The sequence below is a fragment of the Heteronotia binoei genome, chromosome 4 (assembly GCF_032191835.1).
Source record: "Heteronotia binoei isolate CCM8104 ecotype False Entrance Well chromosome 4, APGP_CSIRO_Hbin_v1, whole genome shotgun sequence".
Classification (NCBI taxonomy): Eukaryota; Metazoa; Chordata; class Lepidosauria; order Squamata; family Gekkonidae; genus Heteronotia; species Heteronotia binoei.
This window is the reverse complement of record NC_083226.1, coordinates 8349522-8375819: the sequence shown is the minus strand read 5'-3', so window position 1 is coordinate 8375819 and position 26298 is coordinate 8349522. Positions and strand designations below refer to the sequence as shown.

General features: G+C 48.5%; 1 protein-coding gene across 1 annotated transcript in view; it reads right to left on the bottom strand.

Annotated features, from left to right (window-relative positions):
- The window catches only part of MXD4 (MAX dimerization protein 4), a 42093-nt gene extending 21434 nt beyond the window's left edge, over positions 1 to 20659 (bottom strand). The window contains exons 1-3 of the mRNA XM_060236750.1: positions 20409 to 20659; positions 19501 to 19588; positions 15053 to 15082 (exon numbers count right to left, since the gene is read on the bottom strand). Coding sequence (XP_060092733.1) covers positions 15053 to 15082; positions 19501 to 19588; positions 20409 to 20472 — 182 coding nt within the window. The 5' untranslated portion in view covers positions 20473 to 20659. The remainder of the gene's footprint in view (positions 1 to 15052; positions 15083 to 19500; positions 19589 to 20408) is intronic.
- Between the last annotated feature and the right edge of the window lie 5639 nt (positions 20660 to 26298).

The following is a 26298-nucleotide window of genomic DNA, read 5'->3' as shown; positions in this document are numbered from 1 at the left end:
ACCTTCAAGCTAAAGGATAAGGTAGCAGGAGAACCCTGGAGAGGGGCTGTCAGTCTAAGTAGACAGTACTGACCTTGATGGACTAAGGGACTGTCTGATTCAGTGCAAGACAACTTCATGTGAGGTCTGAGACCCCACTTCCACCTCCTTTTTCCTCACTGATATCTGTACTTCTCCCTGTCAGCTTTCCCCCGGACTCTTTCCCTTCCTCTGCCAGCCCTCTCCCTTCAAGTCTTTTCCTTCCAGCTGCTGAACTTTCCCTCCGCCATCCTGTCTCTTCACTTCTTCCATCCATTCCGTTCTTCCCCCCCCCTCTTCTACCCTCACCCCCAAGGCAGCGGACCCTCTTCCCAACCAACTTCATTGGGCCAGAAGTTCAACAGCTACTGGTTACCATCCAATGAAATTACTGACTTTCACTTGTGCCAGCCCACCCCAGCAGGAAGTCCTTGGAGCTGCTTGCCTGTAACCCCAACCAACCATGGCCTCTTGGGCACCCCTGGCACCAGGGCGGATAGAGCCAGCCCTTCTCCCTTGTGGCCGTCTTTATTCTAGCTGCCTGACCGCCCCATGCCCCAGTCAACCATCTTCACCACTGGGAAGGTTAAGCTGCCACACAAAGCCTAAGCAAATCTACATGCTTCATACTGCTCGCGTCGGTGGTGTTCCCTTCTGCCCCTCAGTTGGGCTCTGAGACCCAAGAGCTCACTCTGCTGAGGCTGAGATACTTCCAAGCTCCTGAGTCCCTTCTTCCAGGTGATATCAAATAGCATTTCTTTCCACATCCACACAACCGTGTCAGAATGATCACAACGCCTTCCACAAGGCTGCAGAAACGAGAACGAGCGACGACAAACTCATCTCTTGGTTTGCGGAACGTTATCAGGGCGGGAAGCGATGAGGCGGCTATGGAAAGGCTGCACGTATCCCTTCCGCCATGTTGTGAAACAGCAACAAGAAACAGTTCAGCACAGAAATGGCCACGGAAAAGGGTTTGGGGTTGAGGAGCTGGTGACACATGGAACGATCATGGATTTCTGGGAATCAGTCCTTATCATGATGAAGTGACCCTGGGGCGGGGGAAAGGCTCTTCTTAGCTACCATGGCTGCAGCCATGGATGACACAGGACTTACAGTGAGGAACAACTTTAATTAATCTTGGAACACATACAGTGTTTAAAATGCCTTTTATGCAACCTGCAACCTTCAAGCAAGTAGCTAAAGACAGATCAAGTCAATTCAGAGTTGAAAATGGTACTAAATGGGGTACCAGTTGTGCTTTGATTATTAGAATTTAACAGTATATTTGCATGTGAGTCTATTTGAGGTCTAGAGGTTGGTACTGCTGAAAATATTTTAAAACACAAGTTAAAAATGATTAAAGTTAGATGAATTAACCATTACAAAACGAACAGACACACGCCAGTATCTGTAGAGACGGAAGCTCCTTGATGCCTGCCCACATCAAGTTCTTGCTAATGCCTCCCCTGCATACCCCCCCACACACACTTTATGCATCATTCTGGTCTACTCAAAGCAAGTTCAGTCACTGTATGAAATGTCAGTTGACCTTGAAATCTGCAGGAATGGTGGGAGTTTTGTCAGATTCATCTCTTGCTTATATCAAAAGGAGGGGGGGGGGCTTCTCACGTTCAAGTGATCTCCCCTCCCCGTTTCAAATTAAGTTTATTGATGTATTCGAGAATTAACATCGTATAATTCAAGTGGTTTCTTTTTAACATTCCCATTTAAGCCAGAGCTGCCTCTCCGAGGCTAACCAATTTGCAATTCATTCCCATTGTGAGATGTCTGCTTTGAGAGTTACCAGAGTTGCTGGGTACAGCAAAGGCAGGTCTGTGCCTGAAGTAACAAGGGTCAGTCCACCAGATAAGCCTACTGAAAAAGAAGCAGAAAGCTTCTCCTGTGAGCCAGCCACTGAGTGGAAAGGAGCAGTGAAGAGGCCAAAACTTGGGGATCGGAACTAGCATGATAGCTACTCCCGTGAGACCTCACAGATCAGAGGCACTGCAGTCAGACCCTGGACGGATTCTGCGGTTTGTCCTGTCTGAAGGAGAATGGCCCTCACAGAGACAGAAGGTCACAACTACAAAGTGGAAACTTCTTCCAGTGTATGGGGATGGGATCTGTGTTGATTTGGAGATACAGAATAGCTAGTATACGCCAAGTAGTACATTCATGGCAAAAAGAGGAAAAGGGGACTGCAAAGAGCCAGTTGCCTGTGTAAGGAAAAACTCTTCTTTGGACATAATAATAATAATAATACTTTTTATTTGTATCCCGCCCTCCCCGCCAAGGCAGGCTCAGGGCGGCTCAGAACATATAAATGTAAATACAATAAAACCATACATAGTGATTACAATTATAATTATAAAATCTTCATTAAGTCAATTTACAAGTTGTATTAAAATTAACATTGCGGTGCTATAACTTGGTCTTTAGTAAAATTCAGTGGCAAAAAAAAAACCCATGTCCAGCGGCACTTTCTAGGCTTGGTATTAGGTGAAGGCTATTTTGAAGAGGTAAGTCTTACAGGCCCTGCGGAATTGGTCTAAACATCGCAGGGCCCGTACCTCCTCCGGGAGTTGATTCCACAGCAGTGGAGCTGCACTGGAGAAGGCCCGATCCCGGGTGGTCTTCAGTCTGGCCTCCCTTGGCCCACAACATGAAGGTTGTGTTGCAAGCACCCTGGGAAAACTCTTGAGAAGACACGGCTGAAGGGCAAATATTGTTGTATTGGTAACATGTACCTTCCACTGTGATACTGAGGATAAAATGAGATGGGGAAGTACATGCTGAGCTCCTAGGAGAAAGGATGGGGCAACAGCCAAGTACTGATCCCAGCCTCCATGGCAGCATGTGCGTCCCCAAGAGGAAGGGTCAAATTCATCCCATTTTTCAGGGAAATGTACAAGATACTGGGGCTGTCTATACAATCTCAATGAAGAACATCTGGAAAACCCATGACAAAATCTGTCTCTACAAGGTACCTACGTGGGATGGTTCAGGATAAGGCAGAGGTATCGAGAGTTAACCAATCACCCTTCTGAAAGAAGAGCCTGCTGGATCCACATCAAGGTGATCGTTCCTGATCCACGGAACATGCACAAGGAATAAGGCCCTGCAGTTTTCCCAATACTGATTCCAGAGGTTACATTAACCAGACCAGATCTGTTAAATGGGGAGAAACGACCAGGAAAGTAAGTGGGGGGATCAAACCCTCTGTCATCTGCTTTGGGCTAATGTTCCTCTTGCGTTTCCTCATCTTCTACAGAGGCTGATTTTACACTTTAGTGGCCTGTATTATTCATGACTCGTGTGGCAGATGGTCCCAGTGTTAGAAGCTGAGCTGCAGGTGCCAAAACCAAACGTGCCAGTTTCAAAGAGGATGATGTAAACTCACCTATTCCCAAAGCACTGCTTGGAGCCTCAGTGATCAATTCCACCCTGCTCACTTTGTAAATTTTTCACAAGCTCCCAGTTTATAATGGCCACTGGTTGAAGGTTCCCTCTCCCCCCAGTGAAACCTACACTAAAAAGTTGAGCAACCTGCCATCAGCATATTGGGTGGTGAAGGAGGAAAGATTTCACCCACTGGCACAGAAAGTCAAAGGAACCTGAGAACGAGCCCCATCCCACATAAACAAGAACTGAGCAGAAAGCCATATATTTTCCCCCTTGGGCACCTGTGCCACTGAGTCAAGAGCACTGCTTCATCTGGAACCCAGCTCTAACAGTATCCACATCAAAGTTTTGTGCAGAACCAGAGCCCATGAGCATGATACACAGAGACCAGGAAGAAGAGAAGGTGGCTTTGCTGTTACTTGCTTCCAAGCAGCAACCACACAAACAGAAGATGATGATGACTTTGGATTTATATCCCACCCTCTACTCTGAATCTCAGAGCGGCTCACAATCTCCTCTACAACAAACACCCTGTGAGGTAGGTGGGGCTGAGAGGGCTTTTACAGCAGCTGCCCTTTCAAGGACAGCCTCTATGAAAGCTATGGCTGATCCAAGGCCATCTCAGCAGGTGGAAGTGGAGGAGTGGGGAATCAAACCCGGTTCTCCCAGATAAGAGAGCTCTGGCTGACCCAAGGCCATTCCAGCGGCTGCAAGTGGAGGAGGGGGGAATCAAACCCGGTTCTCCCAGATAAGAGAGCTATGGCTGACCCAAGGCCATTCCAGCAGCTGCAAGTGGAGGAGTGGGGAACCAAACCCGGTTCTCCCAGATAAGAGAACTCTGGCTGACCCAAGGCCATTCCAGCAGGTGCAAGTGAAGGAGTGGGGAATCAAACCCGGTTCTCCCAGATAAGAGAGCTGTGGCTGACCCAAGGCCATTCCAGCAGGTGCAAGTGGAGGAGTGGGGAACCAAACCCGGTTCTCCCAGATAAGAGAGCTATGGCTGACCCAAGGCCATTCCAGCAGGTGCAAGTGGAGGAATGGGGAATCAAACCCGGTTCTCCCAGATAAGAGAGCTGTGGCTGACCCAAGGCCATTCCAGCAGATGCAAGTGGAGGAATGGGGAATCAAACCCGGTTCTCCCAGATAAGAGAGCTGTGGCTGACCCAAGGCTATTCCAGCAGGTGCAAGTGGAGGAGTGGGGAATCAAACCCGGTTCTCCCAGATAAGAGAGCTATGGCTGACCCAAGACCATTCCAGCAGCTGCAAGTGGAGGAGTGGGGAATCAAACCCGGTTCTCCCAGATAAGAGAGCTATGGCTGACCCAAGGCCACTCCAGCAGGTGCAAGTGGAGGAGGGGGGAAATCAAACACAGTTCTCCCAGATAAGAGAGCTATGGCTGACCCAAGGCCATTCCAGCAGCTGCAAGTGGAGGAGTGGGGAATCAAACCCAGTTCTCCCAGATAAGAGAGCTATGGCTGACCCAAGGCCACTCCAGCAGCTGCAAAGGGAGGAGTGGGGAATCAAACCTGGTTCTCCCGGATAAGATTCCGCGCACTTAACCACTACATCAAACTGGTTCTCTAGAGCACAGAACCATGCTTAATCTGCAACAGCTACGCTCAGCATTGTTTTGATGCTGGTTCTACACATCTCGTGGAGAGGAACCAAATACACACGCCTCCTCTCAAGAGGCGAAGGTGCACCTCGCACTCAGTTCTGCTCTAATTGCAACACAGCAGAAGGTCATTTATAGTGGGAAAGTTAAACAGGCTGTGCAACCGCAGAGGACCACTCAGACACCACGAACGATAGGTAAATTACAGGTAGGCCACACGCAGGGGAAAAGATTCAAGCTCAAGGGTGTTTGTGTGTGTGGAATATGTACAGTATAAGAAACGAAAGACTGTATGGCCAAATGCAGCATTCTTCCTGGCTCTCGTGGTTTATGAATACACAAACTTGAGGCAAGGAGGCTGTGCTGCAGAGCTCAGGAAACGATGCCATAGGAAGATGCCACTGACGTCATGTTGTGGAATTCACCCAGACAGGCCCAAAAAGTGGAGAGTGTGTCGAATAATAGCACTGCCCTCAATGTAGTGACCCAATAACTAAAACACTCAGTGGATACTCTATAGCTCTCCCGAGTACCTTTGTGACATAAAAAACTAGGTTCTTTCCTTAAGCCTTAACACAAAAAGCTGAAACTCTGGAAGTCTCTACGGAATACAGAGCTTGTTCTGCATGCAAAGTAGGCTGCAAAGACAATGACTTGGTGAATGCAAAAATCAGATACCACCTCAGGGAGGAACCCTATGCTGGAGTGCAGGATCGTCTTAACTTGGCGCGTCTGAACACAAGCCACACACTGTTCATTCACACACACTGGAGCAGTGAGAACATGAGCAATGCCACCTTTAATGAAAGCAGGTTTAAGTCGTGCCAGGTGAATGTGTCAACACGCCTTGTCATCAACTGTGAAAGGACCAGTTGTCATTTCTATGAAAGAGTTAAGGTCTGATCACATCCTTCAAGAACTGCTTCATTAGAATTGCAGGGGGGTGGGGTGTTTCCAATCACCTTGCAGCGCAAGGCCAGAATATCAACCAGTAGTCAGTCCATGGAAGTGCAGACGAAGTAATAATTCAGAAGGAGAACAGTGAACAGCATAATAGGTAACTGCAATGCTTGGAAAGCAAATTTGCAAAATCCAGTTCCTTTAGTGTGAATGCTTTAGAACTTCCTATTATTGAGATGCAGTGTTTGGAGCCACTTAGAGGGATCTTGGGAGTGCATCCTTCAGGTACTAGAGCAAAGCTGTCAATTTCTAAAGACAGGCATTGGTCATAAATACAGCATGTCATGGTTAGGCAGTTTTTGTTGCGGTTTACATGATTTTCCAGTACTGCAATCCCAGTCCTCCATCATTGTTTACTCTGTGTGTGAACTCTGCTCTCCGACAGAACTACTCTTTAAAAATTTTGTATCCCATCTTGAGTCTCAGTGAGGAAGTCACCAAGCAAATAAACCTAAAACAGTTGCAGCGTGAGGAGGGAAAACAAAGTAGTCCCCTCAGGTACACTAGTGGGGCTAGCATAGAACAATACAGAGAACATGCAACCGTTCTGGATTATGAATGTAAACAGAGGTTTTGACATTTTTGCTGAATGGAGGCTAAGATGCTGGATGCAAAGCACCATCTGAAGATGGCACTACAGGACACCTGGACACAGGTGGGCCTTTGCTGAGCCTCCTCAAGGGGGACGAAGGCCACTGTCCACTTCTTAGTGAGTTAACAATTATGTGCTTGGTGAGGTGGGGACTGAATTTCCTGGCATGGAGCTAGAGATTCTGCTCTGCCAGCAGGCGAAGAATGCCACAGACGTATACTGAGAGATGGTCTGCGTCTGCCAGCTAAGCGCCATCAAGTCACTTGCAACTTATGGCAATCCTATGAATTAATGTCCTCCAAAACAGCCCTGCACACTTGGATTATCATGCATATATTCTCCCGGCTCTTCCCAGAGCAGTGTATGAACGGTAATGTCTTGCTTGTGGGAATAACACTACACCACTCTGATACAATTTGAGTGGTGCTCTTGACAAGCCAAAAGGGAGAATTCAAGTGGCAGTGTTTTTTGACAACTGCAAAATGGAGGAACTTCAGATGCCAGGAGCAAATAGTGATAGGTCTGAACTACCTCATGCCCAATGAACATCTGGTGGGATGAGGGAGGGAGAAGATGGTTGAGAGGTGCGCCGTTTGAAACGTCTTTCTTCATGTGTTGATGCCGCTGAGACCTAGGTTCAGTCTTAAGCCCAGCCACTCTATTCACATATCCAAAAAGGACTCGTTTCAGATGGTAGCTGTTTTGAAGTGGAGTTGCAAAATTTGTGCCCAGTAGCGCCTTGGAGACCAACTAGATTTTTAGGGGATGTGAGCTTTCAGGAGTCAAAACTCCCTTCATCAGATACCCCAAAATAACCCTCTCCCCATGATGCAGAGGCACATGATACACCAGTCATATTTATTTGGGAAATGTATATGCTGCCCCTCTAGGCACTGTAAAACACACAGCCATTACGAACAAGTGAGGGCATAAAGACATAGAAATAATCAGCCTGAAGGGGAGGAAAGTCCTCAGACCTGGTATAGACCCTTGACCTACCAAAAGAAAGCCTGGATAAAGAAGATATTGGATTTAAATCCCGCCCTCCACTCCGAAGAGTTTCAGAGCAGCTCACAATCTCCTTTCCCTTCCTCCCCCACAACAGACACCCTGTGAGGTGGGTGGGGCTGAGAGGGCTCTCACAGCAGCTGCCCTTTCAAGGACAGAGTCTCAGAATGGCCTACAATCTCCTTTACCTTCCCCACCCCCTCACAACAGACACCCTGTGAGGTAGATGAAGATATTGGATTTATATCCCGCCCTCCACTCAGAAGAGTTTCAGAGCGGCTCACAATCTCCTTTCCCTTCCTCCCCCACAACAGACACCCTGTGAGGTGGGTGGGGCTGAGAGGGCTCTCACAGCAGCTGCCCTTTCAAGGACAGAGTCTCAGAATGGCCTACAATCTCCTTTACCTTCCCCACCCCCTCACAACAGACACCCTGTGAGGTAGATGAAGATATTGGATATATCCCGCCCTCCAGTCCGAAGAGTCTCAGAGCAGCTCACAATCTCCTTTACCTTCCTCCCACACAAAAGACACCCTGTGAGGTAGATGAAGACATTGGATTTATATCCCGCCCTCCACTCTGAAGAGTCTCAGAGCGGCTCACAATCTCTTTTCCCTTCCCCCCCCTCACAACAGACACCCTGTGAGGTAGATGAAGATATTGGATTTATATCTCGCCCTCCACTCCAAAGAGTCTCAGAGCGGCTCACAATCTCCTTTACCTTCCTCCCCCACAACAGACACCCTGTGAGGTAGATGAAGACATTGGATTTATATCCCGCCCTCCACTCTGAAGAATCTCAGAGGGGCTCACAATCTCTTCTACCTTCCTCCCCCACAACAGACACCCTGTGAGGTAGATGAAGACATTGGATTTATATCCCGCCCTCCACTCTGAAGAGTCTCAGAGTGGTTCACAATCTCCTTTACCTTCCTCCCCTACAGCAGACACCCTGTGAGGTAGATGAAGATATTGGATTTATATCCCGCCCTCCACTCTGAAGAGTCTCAGAGTGGTTCACAATCTCCTTTACCTTCCTCCCCTACAACAGACACCCTGTGAGGTAGATGAAGATATTGGATTTATATCCCGCCCTCCACTCTGAAGAGTCTCAGAGTGGTTCACAATCTCCTTTACCTTCCTCCCCTACAACAGACACCCTGTGAGGTAGATGAAGACATTGGATTTATATCCCGCCCTCCACTCTGAAGAGTCTCAGAGTGGTTCACAATCTCCTTTACCTTCCTCCCCTACAACAGACACCCTGTGAGGTAGATGAAGATATTGGATTTATATCCCACCCTCCACTCTGAAGAGTTTCAGAGCAGCTCACAATCTCCTTTACCGTCCTCCCCCACAACAGACACCCTGTGAGGTGGGTGGGGCTGGAGAGGGCTCTCACAGCAGCTGCCCTTTCAAGGACAACCTCTGCCAGAGCTATGACTGACCCAAGGCCATGCTAGCAGGTGCAAGTGGAGGAGTGGGGAACCAAACCCGGTTCTCCCAGATAAGAATCCGCACACCTAACCACTACACCAGGGGTCCTCAAACTTTTTAAATAGGGGGCCAGTTCACTGTCCCTCAGACTGTTGGAGGGCCGGACTGTTGTGGTGGCTGCCGTTACTGTACGAGGCCGCGGGCCGTCAGTTCTCCGTCTTCTGCATCTCTCTCCCTTCCCCACACCACACACCCCAGCCTGGGAACTCACCTCGGTATCGCCTCACACTCTGTCTCTGCCGCCTCAGCCCAGTGCCGGAAGTGTGCATTGCTAACGCGAGTTTAGGTCAAACGTCACTTCCGGTCTGATTTTGCCATAACCCGGCGGGCCGCATAAACGTCCTCAGCGGGCCGCATCTGGCCCGCGGGCCGTAGTTTGAGGACCCCTGCACTACACCATACTGGCTCTCCATCAAAAAAAAAAAAAGGAATGTTTGATCTTAGCACTTAAAAGAAAGTGAGGTAAGCCCCAGGTGAGCCTCAAATGGGAGGGCACTTAAAATATGAGCTGCATCTACTGAAAGATCCCTATCCAGGGTTGCGCCCACCTCACCTCCTAAGGCAGGGGCACAGAGAGCAGGCTTCAGAAGCTGAACTGGCAGGATGGATGACACTGGCAGAGGAGGTCCCCTTCAGGTACCCTGCCCCCAAGTCCCTTTAGGGCTTTAAAGTCAAGGACCAGCACTTCCCTTGTTCTGGGAAACAGACAGGCAAGCCAGCACAGATCGTTTGGGGCACAGGTAGCATGATCCCTATATTGACGAGCCCCAGGTAATATAACTTGACTGCTTCATCTGGGACCAACCGATATTTCTGAATTGTTTTTGAACGGAGCCCTATGTAAAGCACTATTAAAGGAATGTAATCTGGATATAATCAGAACTTGGATCACTGTGGCCAGCTCACATGTTTTGAGAGAAGGCTGAACCAGACAGGAGACCTGAACCCCTGTTGTAGGCCAGCATCCAAGAGCATCTGTTCCCTCTGGGGAAATGCAACCATCTCTGGGACAGGCCAATTCTTGAGTCCTCTTCAAGTTCGCTGATCAACAGCACCTCAGTCCCATCTGGACTATATTTCAGTTTACTGGCCCTAAGGTACATACCCCTTAATTCCTCAGCACATGAGAGCTAACATGCTCATGTCTTTCACAGGCCTCCCTGCCCTAACCCTATGAAGGTTCAATGAGAAGAATATAAGAACATAAGAGAAGCCCTGTTGGATCAGGCCAGTGGCCCATCCAGTCCAACACTCTGAGTCACATAAGAACATAAGAGAAGCCCTGTTGGATCAGGCCAGTGGCCCATCCAGTCCAACACTCTGTGTCACATAAGAACATAAGAGAAGCCATGTTGGATCAGGCCAGTGGCCCATCCAGTCCAACACTCTGTGTCACATAAGAACATCACAGAAGCTATGTTGGATCAGGCCAGTGGCCCATCCAGTCCAACACTCTGAGTCACATAAGAACATCAGAGAAGCCCTGTTGGATCAGGCCAATGCCCATCCAGTCCAACACTCTGTGTCACATAAGAACATAAGAGAAGCCCTGTTGGATCAGGCCAATGGCCCATCCAGTCCAACACTCTGTGTCACATAAGAACATAAGAGAAGCCCTGTTGGATCAGGCCAATGGCCCCTCCAGTCCAACACTCTGTGTCACATAAGAACATCAGAGAAGCCATGTTGGATCAGGCCAGTGGCCCATCCAGTCCAACACTCTGTGTCACATAAGAACATAAGAGAAGCTATGTTGGATCAGGCCAGTGGCCCATCCAGTCCAACACTCTGAGTCACATAAGAACATCAGAGAAGCCCTGTTGGATCAGGCCAATGCCCATCCAGTCCAACACTCTGTGTCACATAAGAACATAAGGGAAGCCCTGTTGGATCAGGCCAATGGCCCATCCAGTCCAACACTCTGTGTCACATAAGAACATAAGAGTAGCCCTGTTGGATCAGGCCAATGGCCCCTCCAGTCCAACACTCTGTGTCACATAAGAACATAAGAGAAGCCATGTTGGATCAGGCCAATGCCCATCCAGCCCAACACTCTGTGTCACATAAGAACATAAGAGAAGCCCTGTTGGATCAGGCCAATGGCCCCTCCAGTCCAACATTCTGTGTCACATAAGAGAAGCCATGTTGGATCAGGCCAATGGCCCCTCCAGTCCAACACTCTGTGTCACATAAGAACATAAGAGTAGCCCTGTTGGATCAGGCCAATGGCCCCTCCAGTCCAACACTCTGTGTCACATAAGAACATAAGAGAAGCCATGTTGGATCAGGCCAATGCCCATCCAGCCCAACACTCTGTGTCACATAAGAACATAAGAGAAGCCCTGTTGGATCAGGCCAATGGCCCCTCCAGTCCAACATTCTGTGTCACATAAGAGAAGCCATGTTGGATCAGGCCAATGGCCCATCCAGTCCAACACTCTGTGTCACACAGTGACCAAAAAAATTATACACACACACACACACTGTGGCTAATAGCCACTGATGGACCTCTGCTCCATATTTTTATCTAACCCCCTCTTGAAGCTGGCTATGCTTGTAGCCGCCACCACCTCCTGTGGCAGTGAATTCCACATGTTAATAACCCTCTGGGTGAAGAAGACAGAAGATGTAAGCTGGCAAACAAAATATGAATCAAGCAATAAAGCTTTTTTTAAAAAAAAATCCACAATATACATACAAGATGAAGTACAGAAACGAAGGTCTTATTTTAGAAGTTAATATTTCCCCCTCTCCCAGTGCACAATTGACTTGAACAAGCAGAAAAAACACTACATACAATTTTGGGGAGGGACTGTGGCTCACTAGTAAGGGCATCTGATTGGTATGTAGAAGGTCCCAGGTTCAAACCCCAAAATCTAAAGCTGAAAGGTTCAGGTAACAGGTGATGTGAAAGACCTTTGCCTGAGACCTGGGAAGCTGGTGTCAGTCTGAGCAAATGCCAACACTGATGGACCAAAGGTCTGATTCAGTAGTTTCCTATGTTCAACAAACCCAGGAAACTGAGCATGAGAAATTTCCAAAGATTTCCAATGGAAAAAGGCTTATTTGTTTTATTTATTTATTTATTTATTTATTTATTTAGATAATTTATATTCCCCCCTTTCCCAGATGGGCTCAGAGCGAATAACGACATTTTAAAACAGCAAAACAGCAATTAAAACTGATAAAAGTAAACAATACTATTTGGCAGCTCAGTTGCGCACATCGTAATATACTGAACATCAGATAGTATAAAATCAGTATTTCAGCAGAGGTGGTGTTGCAGTATAGGGTCAGCCAATGGGATAGGACGCCTGCCGCCTCAACCAAATTCCTGGTGGAATAGCTCCGTCTTAGGCCCTACGAAAAGGTAACAATTCAGTAAGGGCCTGGATCTCTGAGGGGAGTTGATTCCACCAGGCTGGGGCCAAGGCCAAAAAGGCCCTGGTCGAGGCTAGTTGGATGTCCTTCAGGCCAGGGATGGTCAGCAGACGTGGAGTGCTAGATTGTAGTGTTCTCCAGGGCATATGTGGGGAGAGGCGGTCCCATAGATATGTTGGTCCCAGGCTGTGTAAGGCTTTGAAAGTTAAAACTAACACTTTGAAACGGATCTGATACTGAATTGGTAGCCAGTGCAGTTTGCGCAGCATAGGCTGGGTGTGTGCCCGGCTAGGCACTGTTATCAACAGCCAAGCTGCTGCATTCTGCACTAGCTGGAATTTCCGGATCAGTTGCAAGGGTAAGCCTGTGTAAAGCAAGTTACAGTAATCTAACCTGGAAGTGACCGTTGCATGGATCACTGTAGCTAGGTCCTGGAGGGATAGGTAGGGCGCTAGCAGCCTGGCCTGCCAAAAGGCAGACTGAGCAATAGCTGTGACCTGTGCCTCCATTGAAAGTGAGACACCCAGAGTCACTTCCAAGCTCTTCGCCTTCTGAGCCAGCATTAAAGAGGTTGGGAGCTGGATTCTCGATCCTAATCCCCCGGCCCAGGTACAGGACCTCCGTCTTAGCGGGATTAAGCTTGAATCGTTTTCGCCTCACCCATCCTGCCACAGTTTCGAAGGCTAAGGTCAGACAGCCCGGGGCCGAGTCTGGGTGGCCATCCATCAACACATAGAGTTGGGTGTCATCTGCATATTGATGACAATCCAGCCCAAAACCTCGGGCAATCTGGGCGAGGGGGCGCATGTACATGTTAAATATCATTGGCAAGAGAATAGCTCCCTGAGGTGCACCGCATTCCCACGGGCGCTGCATGGAGATCTGCTTGCCAAGCACCACCCTTTGTCCCCGGCCACGGAGAAAGGAGGAGAACCACTTTAAGGCAGTCCCCTGGACTCCCAATGTCAACAAGGCAGAGGGCCATTAGATCATAGTCCACCATGTCAAATGCGGCTGATAGATCTAAAAGTAACAGTAGTGCTGACCCTCCTTGATCCAGATGCCTTCTGAGGTCATCTGTGAGGGCAACCAAGACCGTTGACTGGACTCAGTGTAATTTATCAAATCAAAAGGCGCATCAGGCAACTAAGTCAAGGACATTCTCACAAAGAGATCAGAAGTACAACATAATGGATCAGCGGAGGTGGTTGCTTCTGGGAGAGCATTATAGTATACTAGGAGCAAGGTCTGTTGTGAAGAAAAATACAACAGGCTCTAGAAGGAGGCTCCAGGTGAGCGCCCCCCCCCCGCTGTCTTCCCACCCACCCAACTGAAGGCATTCACTCCCCCCCCCTACCTCCAGGGGAGCTAATCTCAGCCACCCGTAATTCTGAGTGACCTCCAGCCCTCACCTGGAGATTGGTAACAGTGGTTCCTCAGAGGAGAATGGCATTGTACCTGTCTGAGGTCCCATCCCTCCTCAAATCCCACCCTCTCCAGCCCCACCCCTTAAATATCCAGAAATTTCCTAACCTGGCGATCCTATCTCCTTCCCTTTATCTGCCCCTCTGAATTCAGTTTTCCATCTCCTTCCCCCTCCCTGCAGCCTCTGCATAGGCTGTCTTTCTCCACAGTGTGTATGTGTGGGGAAACCAAAGCGGCTTGCATCATTCCCTTCTTATTGCCCCGTGAGCGGGCTGGAAGTCTGTGACTGGTCCAAAATCATCCAGTCAGCTTCCACATCAAGAACCTGGGTCTGGCAGACCCCACTCTGAAGCCCTATGCCTTCCTCAAACCCCACCACAAAATCTCCAGGAATTTCCCAGCAACCTGGAACTGACAGCCATAGTCAGGACTGGTCCCAGTGAGTTCTGCCTCAGAGGCCTTTATTGATACATTTCAGACCAATAGTCTGTCTCTAACTTTCTCTGCTGTCTCCCTCCTCCTTCCTCCCTCAGCCAATCGAAGGAAGTTTTTCTTTCTCTTCTCTTTGCGACATGTGGTGCAGCCAATGGGGGAGAGTACAGAGAGCAAATAACTGCCAAATCTAAGGTTGGTTGCATTTTACTGACAGAATCAGCTTTGCTGGGTAGCAACAGCCACTCGGGTGGGAGAGAGGAGAGGACTCAACCAATGGCATGCAAGTACTCTTGATAGTTTGAGAGGCCAAAGGTTGATAAAGTGCAGTCCCAACAAATCAGGATGCTGGGATTTGCCAACATGAAACCAGTTTTATATCTATAATAATAAGACTGCAATGTCTACTGAGTAAACCAGCCCCGTTTAACTACAATTCAGTATTTTATAATTTTGTAACCTTCTCTTCTGTATATGTCAAACTTTACACAGTTATGTTGTCTTAGACACCTTTTTTTTGTTTGCTCACATTGTTTTCCAGTTGTTCATTGCCCTGCTTATCAAAAATCTTTGCTGTTCATTGAATTGTTTTGATCATGATTTGTAATCCACCTTGAATATTAGTAACAAAGGTTGGCAATAATAAAAATTCCCATGCAATCATTGAAGTTTGTGGAGGCTGCTAAGTATAATAGTTCTACTGCATTACTGCTACTTACCTATGCTTCTCTAGTTCATTATGCGAAGACCTTTAAAAACAAAAATGGAATATGTTAAAGAAGTATTACCTGCTGAAAAAAGCCTGAAGATAAACCAAAAGAAAAGAGAACATTTCTGAGGCATTAATTTTGACATGCATGCTAGTGTAGTATTTGCTTATTTCCCCACGTTTAATGAAGCCCTGGGATTAATCTTGAATCTTTTTGATCTGAGCATTCAAAAATTCCAACATACCCTGTATAAACTACTTTGGGGCCCACGGTGGAAGGGAATTGAAAACAGGAAAACATGCAGGAAGGGAATTGAAAACAAATCAGCCAGTATCATAATGCCCCTGTATAAATCGATGGTGCGGTCTCATTTGGAGTACTGTGTGCAGTTCTGGTCGCCGCACCTCAAAAAGGATATTATAGCATTGGAGAAAGTCCAGAAAAGGGCAACTAGAATGATTAAAGGGCTGGAGCACTTTCCCTATGAAGAAAGGTTGAAACGCTTGGGACTCTTTAGCTTGGAGAAACGTCGACTGCGGGGTGACATGATAGAGGTTTACAAGATAATGCATGGGATGGAGAAAGTAGAGAAAGAAGTACTTTTCTCCCTTTCTCACAATACAAGAACTCGTGGGCATTCGATGAAATTGCTGAGCAGACAGGTTAGAACGGATAAAAGGACGTACTTCTTCACCCAAAGGGTGATTAACATGTGGAATTCACTGCCACAGGAGGTGGTGGCGGCCACAAGCATAGCCACCCTTCAAGAGGGGTTTAGATAAAAATATGGAGCAGAGGTCCATCAGTGGCTATTAGCCAGTAAATAAACGAAGGCAGACATTTGAGAATCAAATTGCTTAAGGTGTTACAGTCAGAGAAGCAGCCACGTTAACACCAAGAAGTTAATCTAGTATTTGATAACGCCTTCTTATAAATGACAGCAGCATGGATTTAATTCGGCAAGTACAGGGTGCTGTCAAAGTTAAAGAATTATTACTATTATTATTACAACTACTCCTAAGGGTTCAACACTCTGCTTCCTGCCGGGGGGTGGGGGGGAGATTAAACTCTAAAACTTGTCATGCATGTTCAACACCTATTGCATCTTCTCACCTAAGTGCTACTTGTGCCGAACTCAGAAACTGCAGCTAGTGCAGAACGCGGCGGCCAGGCTGCTAGTGGGACTGCCCCGGTGGGAACACGTGCGGCCTAGGCTGAGGGAACTGCACTGGCTGCCAATTGTATTCCGAGTCCGCTACAAGGTGCTGGTTATTACCTTTAAAGCCCTATATGGCCGAGGACCTGCCTACCTTAGGGACCGCCTCTCTCCATATGTTCCCCAGAGAGCACTGAGATCCAGCTCCCAAAGTCTTCTAAAAATTCCTGGACCAAAGGAGGCCACACTGAAAGTAACAAGGGAGCAGGCCTTCTCAGTAATGGCTCCCCACTGGTGGAATCAACTACCAGAGGAAGTGCGAGCCCTGCAGGATGTTAACCAATTCCGCAGGGCCTACAAAACTACCCTCTTCCAACAAGCTTATAGGGAACTCTGAATGTGACAACTAGCCATCTGGATAGACATCCCACTGAAAATAGCACCTTTAATTTATTATGGTTTTGTAATTTTTATGTAACTTTTAAACTGTATTTTAACTGTATCTTTTATGAATTGTGTAATTGATCATGGTATACCATGTCCTGTTAGCCGCCCTGAGCCTGCTCCGGCGGGGAGGGCGGGATACAAATAAAACTTATTGTTATTATTACTTAAAGCTGCCAAGTTCTATCAATGAGAGGCCTATGACCATTACTTGCCTATCGAGTGGACTGAAATCAGTAGGAGAGTGGGTGGGAATTCCACTTGGTCCTCCGCGAGTGAAACAGCAACCCAAAATCAAACCTTGCACTGCTGCTGCCCATCACCATGACTCCCTCCCCTATGAACACAGAGCCAATGTAATGTTAGTGATGGAAGTGCTATTCTAGGACTAGGGAGACCTGGGTTCAAAACCAAAGGGAATTAAAAGGGCAACGCTGGACAGTCGCTCTCTCTCAGTTCAACTTAATTTGCAGGGTGTCACAAGCTGTGAAGTGGAGAATGGTGGGGCAGACAATGAGACTGATCACCTGAGGGGAAGGCTGGCATTCCCTTTCCCCCCTTCATTGCAGAGTTGACTGCATTTTTCAATCAGATTATTGAAGATGTCTTCTTCATAAGCACGGATGGCTTTAAAAAGAAATTAGGCATGGCGGTCTAATGGAGGTCTATCAGTGGCTATTAGCCACAAAGACTACAGAGAACCTTCACATTCAGAAGTTGTAAACCTCTGAATATCCGTGATAAAAGGCAGCATCGTGAGAAGAACTTGACCTGCCATCTTCTTGTGTTCTTATAACCAGCTAGGAGACAGTCCAACAAAACAGTGGGAAGATTAGAATGGTGTTGGAACTTGGAAGAGCATCAGGAAGGCGAGTTCTCTGCATCCAACTTCACTGAGCACTGAAGAATCTATTGGGCTGACCAACCGTACTAAAAGAGAAGGACGTCTAAACAGAGTAAGGGTTTTTGAGATTAACTGACAAATTAAGGAATATGCTCAAGCCCAATAGCACCTTAGAGACCAGCACGATCTTCAGGGTATGAGCTTTAGAGAGTCAAAGCTCCCTTGGTATCAGATACACCTGAAAATCTTGCTGCGTTTCTGTGAGTGGACTCAAGTCTAGGTGGACTCAAGTCTAGCTCTTCCTCTGTAGACTAACAGGTCTACCCTCTCAAACTGACAAATTAAGACATAATTATGGACTATCGCATACTGTGGTGTATAAATGACTATAAGTAGGATCTTATTTATGCAATTTCTTTATTGCTTAACGTGTCACATGAATACTTATGCCACGCTTCACTTCTTTCTGGGGGTTCCAGACTTCTAAATCCTAATGCATTAGTTACTGAATGTCCCATTTTGTTGACTGTACTGGCTCGCTGTGTGCAAACTACGAGTCCCTGTAAGACAGGCAGGCTACAAATAATATATATTAAAAATGAAACAACAGATCTATTGTAAACATGCACATTGCTAAAGCCCTCCTCCTGACTAAAAGGACTGGAAATGAGCAAGCATTAAAAAAAGATGCTTAAAAAGCATGCTGAGCGAGTCAGAAGACATTACATGCCAGTTAGTCCAATGACTCTTCCAAAGGAAAATACTTTTTAAAGACATCTATCTGCACTATATACAGCATTTATCTGAAGAAGTGCGCATGTATACAGAGGCTTATACCCAGAATTAAACTTTGGTGGTCTCAAAGGTGCCACACTGTGCATGCACACAAATACTTATAAGGCACAAATACTGATACCCATCTGAATATATCAATATTTAGATAGCAATGCCAAGCATGTCTACTTTGCATTCTGTTTAAGGTCTACCCAATGGAATAAAGTTTGAGTCCAGTGACACTTCTAAGACCAACAAAGTTTAATTCTGGGCGCGCACACACATTTCTTCTGATACTTGCACAAAGTCTGAGTCGATAAGCACCTTTAAGACCAACCACAGAATCGTAGAGTTGGAAAGGAACCTCCAGGGTCATCTAGTCCAACCCCCTGTGCAATGCAGGAAACCCACAAATACCTCCCCCCTAAATCCACAGGATCTTCATTGCTGTCAGATGGCCATTCAGCCTCTGTTGAGAAACCTCCAAGGAAGGAGGGCCCAATTTCACAGAATCGTAGAGTTGGAAAGGAACCTCCAGGGTCATCTAGTCCAACCCCCTGCGCAATGCAGGAAACCCACAAATACCTCCCCCCTAAATCCACAGGATCTTCATTGCTGTCAGTTGGCCACTCAGCCTCTGTTGAAAAACCTCCAAGGAAGGAGGGCCCAATTTCACAGAATCCTAGAGTTGGAAGGGACCTCCAGGGTCATCTAGTCCAACCCCCTGCTCAACGCAGGAAACTCACAAACCCCTCCCCCTAAATTCACAGGATCCTCATTGCTGTCGGATGGCCATCTAGCCTCTGTTTCCAAACCTCCAAGGAAGGAGAACCAAGTCTAATCTTTCGTGTGCATGCATATACAAAACGTGCATGCACACAAAAGCTTATATCCGGAATTAAACGTGGTTGTTCTTAAAGGTGCCACCGGATCCCCCCCCCCAACTTCGTCCGAGGCAATATTCAGAGAGCAATTCTAAGCAGGTCTTACTCTGAATTGTGCTAAGGTCTCTCTAACGGGGCTTATAGGAAGGAGAGCCGCCCCCTCCCATGCATGGCCTTCCCCTCATTTCACACACACACCGCCCCCCCAGAGCAAAGCTTTATCGCAGTCAGAGCAGCAAACACGGCCCGGGGCAGAGCCCCAGCAGCAGCAGTAGCAGGCGCGGCGCTGTACGCGTGGCAGCCCAGCCCCGAGAGGGGCCACAACATGGCGACGGGCGGCCCGGGCAGGACTCACCGGCTGCTCTGGGGCTTCCGGGCGGGCCTCCTCCTCCTGCCGCAGTCGCTCTCGAAGGGCAGCACCGAGGCGTAGCCGTGCTCGGCTTCTGCGGGACAAGAAAAGGGCCGGCCGTTAAGGAGGAGGCGGCGGCGGTTCCCATCCCCCGCGAGGGAGAAGCGGGAGGGCGCCCACCTGGGGTTGCCAAGTCCAATGCAAGAAATTCCTGGAGACTTTGGGGGTGGAGCCAGGTTGGCATGAGCCTCCTCGCGCTGCAAAGCGCTGTTAAAGGGACCGCGCACCTTTGAAATGCCTTCTCTCCCCTGGGGATCATGAAGGATAGGGGCACCTTCTTTGGGGGATCCCAGAATTGGACCCCCTGGTCCGATCCTTTTGAAACTGGCACGGCGGTTTGAGGAGAGGCAACGGATGCTATGTTGCAAATTTGGTGCCTCTACCTAAAAAATCAGCCCCCCCAGAGCCCCAGATACCTGCAGGGACGGTGGAGGAGGGAGGGACGGTGGCTCAGTGGTAGAGCATCTGCTTGGGAAGCAGAAGGTCCCAAGTTCAATCCCCGGCATCTCCAAAAAAGGGTCCAGGCAAATAGGTGTGAAAAACCTCAGCTTGAGACCCCGGAGAGCCGCTGCCAGTCTGAGTAGACAAGACTGACTTTGATGGACCAAGTGTCTGATTTAGTATAAGGCAGCTTCATATGTTCAGATCAATTCCCCATTATACCCTATAGGCGAGAATAATGGAGCGCTCAGCAGCCATCTTCCCCCCCCCCACCGCTTTCTAATGACCCTGAGGCGGGGGAGGGCTCCAAACCGGGAGATCCCCCGCCCCCACCTGGGGATTGGCAACCTTACCCCCACCGGGCCTCGGCCTGCAGCACAGGTCGGGCCTCCGCGGCAGGGGCCTTCACGCACCTCGCTCCCGCCTCTCGAGGTACTCGGCGGCCTCCAGGAGCATCAGCAGGGAATTCCACTCCATGTCGTCCTCAGCAGCCCCGTCGCCTGCCTGCCTGCCAGCCCCGCACTTGGCACGTTACTCTCCGGACGGGCAGCCGGCGGGGCCAGTCAGCGTCGTTCCGCGGAGGCCTCGGAGCCAATCGGGGGCGTCCTTCCGCAAGAGGCCCATGTTGACAGGCCCCGCCGAGCCTGGCGCGGGGAGAGGCCCGGCCTGCGATAGCAACCCTGGCGAAGCCGAAGCTTAGCAACAGCACGTGAGAGACCAACCCCGCAGCTCGCCCATTGGCCGACGGGACCCATGCAAAGCAAAGGGAGGCCCGTGATTGGGCGCGGCGAGGCTATGCAAATGAGGGTGTGCGGATGCTTCTAGCCAATGTTTCGCTAGGGGTGTGTCTTCGGGGGGCCTGAAGCGGCGATGGGCGGGGCGGGAGCGGTCCCCTCCAAGAAAACAGATGACGTCATCGCAGCAGTGCGACTGCGCGGACGGAGCAGAGTGAGAGGCTGCGGTTGCCAAACTCCTGGCGGGGCCTGGAGAGCTCCCTAATTTCCGGACTGCAGAGGTCAGGTCCTTTTAGGGTTGCCAAGTCCGACTCAAGAAATATCTGGGGAGCTTTGGGGGTGGAGCCAGGACTTTGGGGGTGGAGCCAGGAGCAAGGGTGTGACAAGCACAACTGAACTCCAAAATGAGTTCTGGCAATCACATTTAAAGGGACAGTGCTATTTTTAAATGCCTTCATTTGGAATAATGAAGGATAGGGGCACCTTCTTTTGGGGATCATAGAATTGGACCCCCTGGTCCAAGCCTTTTGAAACATGGGGGGTTTTTTTGAGGAGAGGCACCAGATGCAATGCTGAAAATTTGGTGCCTCTATCTCAAAAAACAGCCCCGCCCCAGATCCTCACCGATCAATTCTCCATTATACCCGATGGGAATCAATTGTCATAGGGAATAATGGAGTGCCCAGCAGACATCCCCCCACCCCCGCCTTCTGATGATCCTAAACCAGGGAGGAGGGTCTCTAAACCAGGGGGGGGGGATCCCTTGTTCCTACCTGGGGAGTGGCAGCTCTAAGTCCCTTGAAGAAAATGGCTGCTTTGGAGGACAGGCACTATAGCATTGTATAGGGTTACCATATTTCAAAAAGCAGAAAAGAGGTCATATTTCTGGACTGATTCCTTCAAACAAGTGATCCTCACTATGAGAAATCTCATTTTAAATTGAAGCTGTGATCATTGCTACTAACTTTCCTAAGCTTCCAACCCAAAAAGGGGACATTTTCACCAGTTTTTTTTTTTTAAGAGCCCAAATTAGGACTGACACCAAAGAAAAGGGGACCTGTCCTCTAAAGAGAAGCTACCTGGTAATAAGTCTGCATAATACCCTGGGAAGCTCCCCCCCCTCCCCAGACTCTGGGATCTTATCTTCATGGTAAAGCCATAGTATACCATGCATAGAGTTTCAGTGGAATCCTAGAGCATCTCCCAGACACAGTGAAATAATTTCTGGGTTTGTGCTGGAAGTGATGTCACGCTGTTGCAGTGACCACAATTAACATGTGGAATTCACTGCCGCAGGAGGTGGTGGCGGCCACAAGCATGGCCACCTTCAAGAGGGGTTTAGATAAAAATATGAAGCAGAGGTCCATCAGTGGCTATTAGCCACAGTGTGTGTGTATATATATGTGTGTATAAATATATATATATAAAATTTTTGGCCACTGTGTGACACAGAGTGTTGGACTAGATGGGCCATTGGCCTGATCCAACATGGCTTCTCTTATGTTCTTATATGCCCCTCACTTTCCACTCTCTCAGTTTGGTGTAGTGCTTAAGTGCGCACACTCTTATCTGGGAGAACTGGGTTTGATTCCCCACTCTACTTACAGCTGCTGGAATGGTCTTGAGTTAGCCATGGCTTTCGCAAGAGTTGTCCTTGAAAGGGCAGCTGCTGGGAGAGCCCTCTCAGCCCCACCCACCTCACAGGGTGTCTGTTATGGGGGGAGAAGATATAGGAAATTGTAAGCTGCTCTGAGTCTCTGATTCAGAGAGAAGGGCGGGGTATAAATCTGCCGTCTTCTTCTTCCTGCCAGTTGCCAGTGTTGTGCTGGCAACGCTTCTTTTAGGTCATCGGGGGGAAGCAATGTTGAAACATCACTTCCCACTGATTTTGAAGAAAAGTTGCAATGGTCTAGGAATTCGCCGATGTCGATGGTAAAAACCATAAAGATCTGGAGGATTTTTGGAGCACTGCAATAACGAGGCGTGGCTAGCAGTGACATTGTGATGTTCCTCTTGCCCCGCCCCTTTGCTTCTGCTGGAGCAAAATGCCCTGGCAGGGCTTGGAGCCTGGGGGTCAGAATATGCCAATGATAACCTTCAGGTGCTGGAGATCAGCAACAGACTTGCGGGTTTCAGCAGCTCCATCATCCAGTCCTGAGAGCCAGGCTTCAGCTATAGCCGGTCTGGCTGCGACTTAATTAACAAGAGATTTTCTAAGGTGGGTAGCTGTGTTGGTGTGAAGCGGTGGAACAAAGTTTGAGTCCAGTGGCACCTTGAAGACTGGCAAAGTTTAGAAGAAGAAGATATTGGATTTATATCCCGCCCTCCTCTCCGAAGAGTCTCAGAGCGGCTCACAATCTCCTTTCCCTTCCTCCCCCACAACAGACACCCTGTGGGGTAGATGAAGATATTGGATTTATATCCCGCCCTCCACTCCGAAGAGTCTCACAGCGGCTCACAATCTCCTTTACCTCCCCCCCCCACAACAGACACCTGTGAGGTGGGTGGGGCTGAGAGGGCTCTCACAGCAGCTGCCCTTTCAAGGACAGAGTCTCAGAGCGGCTCACAATCTCCTTTCCCTTCCTCCCCCACAACAGACACCCTGTGAGGTGAGTGGGGCTGCAAGGGCTCTCACAGCAGCTGCCCTTTCAAGGACAGAGTCTCAGAACGGCCCACAATCTCCTTTCCCTTCCTCCCCCACAACAGGCACCCTGTGAGGTGGGTGGGGCTGAGAGGGCTCTCACAGCAGCTGCCCTTTCAAGGACAGAGGCTCAGAGCGGCCTACAATCTCCTTTCCCTTCCTCCCCCACAACAGACACCCTGTGAGGTGGGTGGGGCTGGAGAGGGCTCTCACAGCAGCTGCCCTTTCAAGGACAGAGGCTCAGAGCGGCCTACAATCTCCTTTACCTTCCTCCCCCACAACAGACACCCTGTGAGGTGGGTGGGGCTGAGAGGGCTCTCACAGCAGCTGCCCTTTCAAGGACAGAGTCTCAGAGCGGCTCACAATCTCCTTTCCCTTCCTCCCCCACAACAGACACCCTGTGAGGTGGGTGGGGCTGAGAGGGCTCTCACAGCAGCTGCCCTTTCAAGGACAGAGTCTCAGAGCGGCCTACAATCTCCTTTCCCTTCCTCCCCAACAGACACCCTGTGAGGTGAGTGGGACTGAGAGGGCTCTCCTAGCAGCTGCCCCTTCAAGGACAGAGTCTCCGAGTGGCCTACAATCTCCTTTACCTTCCTCCCCCACAACAGACACCCTATGAGGAGGGTGGGGCTGAGAGGGCTCTCACAGCAGCTGCCCTTTCAAGGACAACCTCTGCCAGAGCTATGGCTGACCCAAGGCCATTCCAGCAGGTGCAAGTGGAGGAGTGGGGAATCAAACCCGGTTCTCCCAGATAAGAGTCTGCACACTTAACCACTACACCAAACCGGCTCTCCGGTTTGGACTGCTTGCTTGTGTTTTTGACTCTCGGCCTGATCTTGACCCAGCTTCTTGTTCCTGTGGTCGTATCCAGACTCCTGACGCCACACTGGGAATCAGCCAGGAGAACTGAAAGGTGGCGATCTCTTGGGTTGATACTTGGTAGGAGTTTGACAAAATGGGGGACACACCTGTCTCATCCTTCCCCTCCCAGGCCTGCTTAAGCCCACTGAATTAACTGATAAACACAGTTATTCCTGAGACGTGGTATCGGGTGGGTGACCCAATTTCAAGCTGATAAAGATGTCAACCGTCATCTGTTACAGGAAACAACAGGAGAGCAGGTAGAGGCTGGAAGTTCTGGCATTTTATTTCTTTTTTTAGAAGACCAAAGTCTTTCTCCAGGCAAATATGTATTATAATTGATTGTGCTTTTCATTAAGAGACTCAGGAGTTATTACGTAAAAAATAAAACATCTGACATTCTTAAGCTATCATTTGTAAATAATAATTCTGTATTGCACCATTTACAAAAGTAAACCAGCTTTCATAAATAATATTCATTAGATTATGTTTTTTTCTCCAAAACAACTCTTGGTATATATTCATTTCACAGTTGGGAGTTCATTACACTTTGTTTTTAATCCTAGAAAGAAATAATAAATATCTTTTTTATATAAGAATAAATCTTTAACAAACATTACAATGTAAAGCCTGAGATTTAAGCTTTAATAAAGTATCTTTTGCTTTGTAATTTCCTCCCGATTAGCATTGCCAGTCTGTTCTCAGCTAAAATGTGAACGGAGTTATTCTGCTTTGGAGCGTCTTAGGAACAGACGTCACGACAAATTAAAGAGGGACGTCACACTAAAGCATAGTTTGTCCATAGGGGGCAACAGGAACTCGGCGTGATTTTCCTTATTCTTTAAAAATTAAGTAAACGTTTTTATACCATTATATGGTCGATGCGTACAGGATATAAACCACATAGCAAAGAGTAAATCTGTGAAGTATACAGGCATGACTGTTCCCAAGTAAGGATTCTCCTTAGACAGTCCCCCCCGCCTTTTGGTACTGCAGTCAGCAGCACATTGTTATAGCTCTGATAAGAACGCTTGTGCCTCAGCACTGACTGAAGTGTCTCCCTTGAACACATGCACGCGTGGATACCGGAAGCTGCCTGCTACTGACCCTTGATCTCTGAAGGCAGATCAAGAAGAAGTGAGCGGTGACTCCTGAAAGCTCCTACCCTGCTACAAATTTTGTTACTCTTTCAGGTGCCATTGGACTCTTGGTTCTTTTCTGCTGTTCTCAAGGTAAGGATTGCCCGCTCTGACTGGCAGCAGTACTCTAGGGTCTCAGGCAGAGGTCTCTCCTTCCTTGGAGGTTTTTCAACAGAGGCTAGATGGCCATCTGACGGCAATGAGGATCCTGTGAATTTAGGGGGAGGGGTTGGTGAGTTTCCTGCATTGTGCAGGGGGTTGGACTAGATGACCTTGGAGGTCCCTTCCAACTCTATGACTCTGTGAAATTGGGCCCTCCTTCCTTGGAGGTTTTTAAACAGAGGCTAGATGGCCATCTGACAGCAATGAGGATCCTGTGAATTTAGGGGGAGGGGGTTGTGAGTTTAGAGCAGTTCCTCAGTGGAACAGGCTTCCTCGGGAGGTGGTGGGCTCTCCTTCCTTAGAGGTTTTTCAACAGAGGCTAGATGGCCATCTGACGGCAATGAGGATCCTGTGAATTTAGGGGGAGGGGTTGGTGAGTTTCCTGCATTGTGCAGGGGGTTGGACTAGACGACCCTGGAGGTCCCTTCCAACTCTGTGATTCTTACAACATCCAATACTTAATCTTTTAAATGGAGCTGCTGCTGGGGACTGAGCCTAGGAACTTCAGTTCTTAGCAGATCTACTGAAAACAAGTCCCATCTCATTCAATGGGGCTTACTCCCGGGACAGAGTCTTTAGAATGGCAGAATTAGCCTCATTAACAAAGGTATTACTTATTCTTTGCCATCCACCCCATACCCCTAACCATTCTGGCTTCTAATAATGTGTTAACTATATATTCTTGGGTTCTTTTTTTCAAAGTACAGCTACTCACGTACTATCTGTTTCGAATTATATTCTCTTGCGTGCTGCAAATGAAGTTAAG